Source organism: Mauremys mutica, unplaced genomic scaffold, assembly GCF_020497125.1.
Source record: "Mauremys mutica isolate MM-2020 ecotype Southern unplaced genomic scaffold, ASM2049712v1 000891F_np12_obj, whole genome shotgun sequence".
NCBI lineage: Eukaryota > Metazoa > Chordata > Testudines > Geoemydidae > Mauremys > Mauremys mutica.
In genome coordinates, this window is record NW_025423068.1 from 88,104 (window position 1) to 95,192 (window position 7,089).

The following is a 7,089-nucleotide window of genomic DNA, read 5'->3' on the forward strand; positions in this document are numbered from 1 at the left end:
GTTTGTACTTGACCTAGCACAATGGAGACCCACTGTTAGTTGCTCCTTAGGCACTTAGGTAATTCATATGATTTATAATCATAATAACTCTCCTGCCACTTTGAGCCAAGGAAGCTGGCCTTGGGATGTTACTGCTTAAAAATGAGCTGGGGGTTAAAACCATGGACTATTCTTTGTGCCAAGTATCCCACAAATTCCACTGACCTCCCTGGTTTTCTTTGCCTGCAGTAGGGTTTCCACTTTCCAAACCTGATGTGATCTCGCAGCTGGAACGAGGGGAAGAGCCGTGGGTCCCAGACCTCCAGGGCTCTGAGAAAGAAGTGCTTCCAAGAGCTGCCTGCACAGGTGAGGAATTGGTTAAACCAACTCAACAAGTGTGTGGGAATGCAGGAAACATTCGGGATGCCCTACAAAGACCCTGTGAGCTCTCCAGGTTCAGGATTGTCCCCTGCAGATGTGGAATCATTATGGCAGATCTCACTCATGGCTTCCCTGCTATTCTGACTGACAACTGGCAGCAGATCCCTCCCTGATCTCGCTTTCCCCTGAGTGTTCTCATGAGATGCAGACCAAAACTGATCCCTTCCTCTCTCCTCTGTGGAAGGTTTTGGGGAAAATCAGCACCTGATAGGTTTGATCTCTCCCACACATATTTTGGATTGTTCATCCCTTTTTCCATTCCTCTCTCTGAGATTTTCTTTCTTTCCGGTGCAGGTAGTGATCTATGCTTGGATTCTCTCTGTCTCCCATCAGGTGATGGGATGGTGAGTAAGAATGAGGAGGAGAAACCCCAGCAGGAAGATGCTGATCAAGGAGAACCACATGGAACTTTATCAGGAAGATCCAAAGGGAATGTTTCCGGGAGTTATGCGCTCCCAGAAAAAACAAAAGCCTGTGAGACTCAGGGGAGGCCAGAGGAAAACTTTAGTAGCCTCTCAGACCTTATAACAAGCGACAGAATCTACTTGGAAGAGACACGCTACACATGCCATGAGTGTGGGAAAAGCTTCAATCGGAGCTCTGCCCTTATCAGACATCAGACAATCCACACAGGTGAGAAACCTTATGAATGCGCTGAGTGTGGGAAATGCTTCATCGATAGTTCAGCCCTCATCTCACATCAGCGAATCCATACAGGAGAAGCGCCCCACAGATGCTCAGAGTGCGGGAAAATCTTTAGTCAGAGCTCTACCCTGAACACACATCGTAGAATCCACACAGGGGAGAAGCCCTACACATGCTCTGAGTGTGGGAAAAGCTTCAAGCACCGCTCTGCCCTTATCACACATCGAATAATCCACACGGGAGAAAGACCCTACACATGCTCTGAGTGTGGGAAAAGCTTCAAGCACCGCTCTGCCCTTATCACACATCGAATAATCCACACGGGAGAAAGACCCTACACATGCTCTGAGTGTGGGAAAAACTTTAGTCAGAGCTCTGTCCTTCTCACACATCGAAGAATCCACACAGGAGAAAGGCCCTACACATGCTCTGTGTGTGGGAAAAGCTTCAAGCACCGCTCTGCACTTAGCACACATCGAATAATCCACACGGGAGAAAGACCCTACACATGCTCTGAGTGTGGGAAAAGCTTCAATCGGAACTCAACCCTTATCATACATCAGGGAATCCACACAGGAGAGAAGCCCTACGCATGCTCTGAGTGTGGGAAAAGCTTCAATCGGAACTCAACCCTTATCACACATCAGAGAATCCACACAGGGGAGATGCCCTATACGTGCTCTGACTGCGGGAAAAGGTTCAATCGGAGCTCACACCTTATCATACATCAGAGAATCCACACAGGGGAGATGCCCTATACGTGCTCTGACTGCGGGAAAAGGTTCAATTGGAGCTCACACCTTATCATACATCAGAGAATCCACACAGGAGAGACGCCCTACATGTGCTCTGAGTGTGGGAAAAGCTTCAATCGCTGCTCTGCCCTTATCAAACATCGAAGAATCCACACAGGAGAAAGGCCGTACACATGCTCTGAGTGTGGGAAAAGCTTTAGTCAGCGCTCAAACCTTATCAAACATAGGAAAATCCACATGGGTGAGAAATCTTATGGATGCTCTGTGTGTGGGAAATGTTTCTTTCATCATTCAGACCTCATCTTACATCAGAGAATCCACACAGGGGAGAAGCCCTACACATGCTCTGAGTGTGGGAAAAGCTTTAGTCAGAGCTCTGTCCTTATCAGACATTGTAGAATCCACACAGGAGAGAAGCCCTACATGTGCACTGAGTGTGGGAAAAGCTTCAATCGGCGCTCAAACCTTATCAGACATAGGAAAATCCACCTTGGAGAGAAGCCCTAGACATGCTCTGAGTGCAGGAAAAGCTTCAAACAGCACTCAAGCCTCATTAGACATCAGAAAAGCCACATGAGAGAGAACTGTAATCAATTCCTTGACTAGGGTTGGCCAAAATTTTTTTTTTTTAAAAATCACATTTGCTCATTCCTACTTAGTTATTTTTGTACCATCTTCACCGTGGTCTCTCAGCTCCACCAGATCAGTTGCCTGCTTCTGCCTTTTGCAGCTCATCCTTCTTTGGGGTCAGTCCTGTGATCTTTTCTATCAACTCCTTTCCTTTAGAGTCGTAGGAGTGTGTGTCCCTCCTGCCAGGAATGTTCATCCCTCCAGGTGGGGGGAGAGAGGTTTGATCCCAACAAGCTACACTGAGGCAAAAACTACCTGTGCCTGACATCCACTAGGACTGTACATGTTGTTGGCTGCTCAAGTTAGTGATCTTAATGTAAAAAATTGTAGTGCAGATGCCGCCCAGGTGCAGGGGTTGGCATTAGCTTTCCCCTTGACCTGACCTAAACTCCATCACTTTTCCCAGTCTAAACAAACCCTGAGCATCCCGGTTATACTGTTCCCCCATTTCACAGCAATTGTTAGTCATCAAGTTCCCCCTTGGGGAACAAATTGTTTCATTCCCAGTTGCTCTGATGTTGCTTCAGATTGTGCTGGGGAGCAGATATTTTTATTATCAATTTCTGCACTTAAACTATATTGAACTATAACAAAGAGCAGGAACAGGGCAGGGATAGGGGAAAATGTCATTTCACCTGTTGCAACCACAGACATAGTTAGGGTAAATCAGAGGGAGTCCCTTATTCCCCATCACCATCCTCCTTCAATCCATGCTAGAACCTAAGAATCCTTTTCCTTTCCTCCGTTGTGGGATGGGAGACTTCCAAAAGTGCTCCCTGTGCTATAGCACATGGCTAAGCTCAGAGAATAAACCCCAAATAGCCCCTGAGCTTTGCTTTTTGAATTCTATGTTTCCGATTACTTCAAGCCTGGACACTGTGATTATTTACCAGTTTCTTTATCACTGTTTCTACCACTGTTTCTGTAACATTTTTTGTTTTTTCTGGGACAGGGTTGTTATTCCTTTGCCTAATCCCAAGCTGGAAGGCCAGGGTGTCTGTTTTCTCTGGCCCCTCCCCACAGAGAAATCTGACAGGGTTGAACCTGCCAGGAGCAAACAAAAAGGCCCACTGGTCACACACACAAAGCAGATAGACACACACAAGACACAGAAGAAACTGAATTATTTGAGCTATCAACATTTCCACTTTCCCACAGCATGTTAGTTCTGAAGGTTGTTTTAATTTGTTTATTTTCTTGGAACCAGAACTGGGGAAAGAACACTGGAGTCAGTGTGTCATAAACAGATGGTCTCTTTTACCTCTAAAGAGTTAACAAGCTCAGTAACCTGATGAACACCTGACCAGAGGACCAATCAAGGGACAAGATAATTTCAAATCTCTGGGGAGTGAAGTCTTTGTTTGTGTTCTTTGTTGGGGTTGCCGTTCTCTTTTTGGATCTAAGAGAGGCCAGACATATCTCCAAGTTCTCCAAGTTTTCCTGAAGTATTAAAAAGGCGGTTTAGTCTTATAATTAATTTCTACATTTGCAATTGTATGTTTGCTGAAGAAATATCTTTATTTCTGTTTGCTGTTACTTTGATTATTCTGAGAAAGAAGGGGAAGGGGAAAGCCTCTCCAGGTTGATAAGCTAGACCCTGTATATTTTTCATCCTGGTGTTACAGAGATAGTATACTTACTTTCTCTCTTTTAATAAAATCTTTTCTTTTTAGAACTTGATTGATTTCTTCCCTTGTTTGGATTTTCAGGGGAAGAGGAGGGGGGAAAAGTGAATCCCTCTTTGTTTGATTCAATAAGCTTGAATCAAGGTATCTCTCCCAAGGACTAGGGGAGGGGAAGGGAAGGGGGATAGGGAATCCCTCTTTGTGTTAAGATTCAAGGAGTTTGGATCTGTGTTCCCCAGGGAAAGTTTGGGGGAACAGGAAGTGTGCCAGACGCTAAAAACTTGGCTGTTGGCAGCTTTACCAGATCTAAACTAGGATTTTAGTTTAGAGGAGTCCATGCAGGTCCCCATCTTGTGGACGCTAAAGTTCAAAGTGGGGAACAAACCTATGACACAGTGGAATTAGAGCAGGGAGGGATAAGTCTCATGATTCGTCACTAACCAAAGGCTTTGTAGACAGAGTGATAATGTTACTGAATGGTCTGGCTAACCCTGCAGTTAGAAACAATCAACTCTACGGGTGGTAAATTTACAGAGGCTCTGCTGCTGATCATGAAGTAGAAGCACATTACCTTTAAACAGCTGCTATTTCAGTGCCTCTGGAAGTACAGAAAACAATGATCTGTGTTAAAGGAAAGTTGCCATTTCTCAGAGCCCCAATTTCTGTTTTGTGTGTACAGGAGGGTTTGAATGTGTAGCAGGTAGTTTGGTCAAGCTTAGCTATTTTATGTGTGTAACAGGCTCCTGCCCACCTCCAGCAGAGGTTTCAGTCACATACGATGGCAACTTACCGAATGTCACACAAATTAGTCCATCCCTCCCCATATTCAGTCTCTGACCGGAATGTTAGAATGAGGCAGAGAAATGGGAAAGTATCGCGGTAGGAATACATTAAAAAGTGGGATTAATCAGAGCTGGGCTGCAGACAGAGCCTGTTCTAGAGCTGGTGAAGTGACAGGGACACACTCCCGCTAGTGCCGGCTCTGAAATAACAGCAGAAGCAGATCGAAGAGAATGAGCTCATGGGCAGCTGCATCACTCACCTGGCAGGTATTACACAAAACACAGCACTTCCCCCACCCGCCACCACTTCATTATACTGTCCATGGGGCTGTTTGTCCTGCAGGACTTTGATCTCTCCGGGTGGTCCATGGTGATTCATAACAGAGCCATTGGGGAGCAGGAGTCATCCCAATGGAAATCTCTCCACTTCTTTCTCAGTGTTACCTTCTTAGCCCTGGCTTTGGAGATGACCTTAGCCTTATCCTGTCTTGATTTTAGGTAGGATTTTGATCACCTTCTGGGGCTTGGCAACTTAGAACTTTTGAGGGCTTTTCTCTGCCTTTTTGGTCCCCGCTGCAGTCAGTACATTCTAGACATGGGCATGGTGACCTCCCTGGGGATCTTGACCGCTTTAGCCAGCTTCTTGGTGGCTATTTTCCTGCTCACAGCCACTGTCGTCTTCTCATGCCTTGTCCTGGGGGCCCAGCTGCTGGTTGAATGGGAAGGAGCCAAAGTGCTGGTGACTTTAGCCCGCACCAAGTTGCCTTTGCTCGTCAGACTCCTGAACCCCAACTGGATGTGGTTCTTGTTCTTCTGCACAGCACAGCCTGAAGAAGAGGGATCTGCAAATGTACATTCATTTGATCCCTTTGTTTAATTGATGAAAACATAAACTAGACACTTAGAGGATTGGAACTGATTTCAGCTGATGGACAGGTTTGCTAGGTTTTTATGCATTTGGACAGTGAAATGTTGAATGTTACATTCATTTCAAGCATCCCCATGTAGTGGAGCTTCTGAACATAATGGAGAATGGAAATCAAAATGTTTTCCCTTTTTTCAAAAAAAAAAAAAAAAGCTTATTAGAGAGCACTTGGATTTGAAGCAGGGACCACTTGATCTGCAGTCAAACACTCTACCACTGAGCTGGGGCAGGTTCTCTCTGGGGCACAGAGATTTTTCGGGGAGTTGGTGGCTCCTTTCTTTCCTCACCCTGGAGTAAATGCAGCTTTTTATTCCATGATACATGTTTTATGGACTAACAACAGCAGCTTGAAGAAAAAGGAGAGTGAATATCTCACTCTCAGGGCTGAAGGTGGCTACGTCCCCTCTGTCTGGCCGTTGCCATTGCAGGAGAGAAGGTTTCAATGGAGTTGAATGCCCTGGCTCAGACCAGAGACACAGAAAGGTTTTGCTGTTCGTTGAACAGCAAAGGAAATTGTGTCTGTATGTGAAACTGAGGAGGGACATGAAATGCCCACAGGGGGGCGCAATGCCCTAAGCTAAGGCAGGAGGGTGAAGGAAGGGGGCTGAGGAATGACTGAAGTGGACTCACCTGGGATTGAAATGACATTTGTTTGTGTGGGGCAGTGAGAAAAGTGACATTAATTCAGATGCAGGGTTGAGGCTTCTTTAGCTCCTTGTAGAACTTGAACTTGATTTCCCAGAAGGGAGAAGGGGAAAGTCTGGGGCGGCCTTTAGTCCCTGGCTGGAGCAGTGTATGAAAAAGGCTCCAGAGACGCAGTTGGCAATTAGCCTAACGTCAGTACCAGGCACATTGGGTGGAATTGTAGAGCCCAATGATTAGACCCATCGGTGAACGGGTGTAGCGGGTGGTTACCTGCTCCTGCCCTGCGGGGCTTGAAGCGCCCAGGAGAGGGCTGGGGCTGGGGTAAGGAGCCTGGGCTCATTGGGGGAAGCAGGCTCAGCTGGGGCCATGCCCCAGTCAGGCCCAGCTGGCCCCTAGAAGAGGCTGTGAGCCAGGAGCCCAGTCAGTCTCCCTCTGCGTGTAGCGAGAGAAGGGCCTGGCTGCAGGGTCCCAAGCAAGACACCTAGAGTGGGAGCAGGGCTGGGGAAGGGCCAGAGGAGCTGGGAGCTCTGGCCTGGAAAGCCCCAGGCTGCAGGCCTGACTATAGGCTGACTAGGTGCAGGGCTGCAGTGGGGCAGCCCAGGGGGAAGCAGAGGCGGCAGGTCCAAACCCCTTTGCCTGTGATGAGTGGCTCATACTGCAGT

General features: G+C 47.1%; 1 protein-coding gene across 1 annotated transcript; it reads left to right on the forward strand.

Annotated features, from left to right (window-relative positions):
* Positions 1-1,313: 1,313 nt before the first annotated feature.
* On the forward strand, positions 1,314-2,553 carry LOC123357653 (zinc finger protein 211-like; the record flags this gene model as incomplete). The annotated part of the gene is made up of 2 exons (XM_045000741.1): positions 1,314-1,762; positions 1,931-2,553. Coding segments are annotated over 2 exons (846 nt in total), but the record flags the coding sequence as incomplete, so codon positions are not given.
* Positions 2,554-7,089: the final 4,536 nt, after the last annotated feature.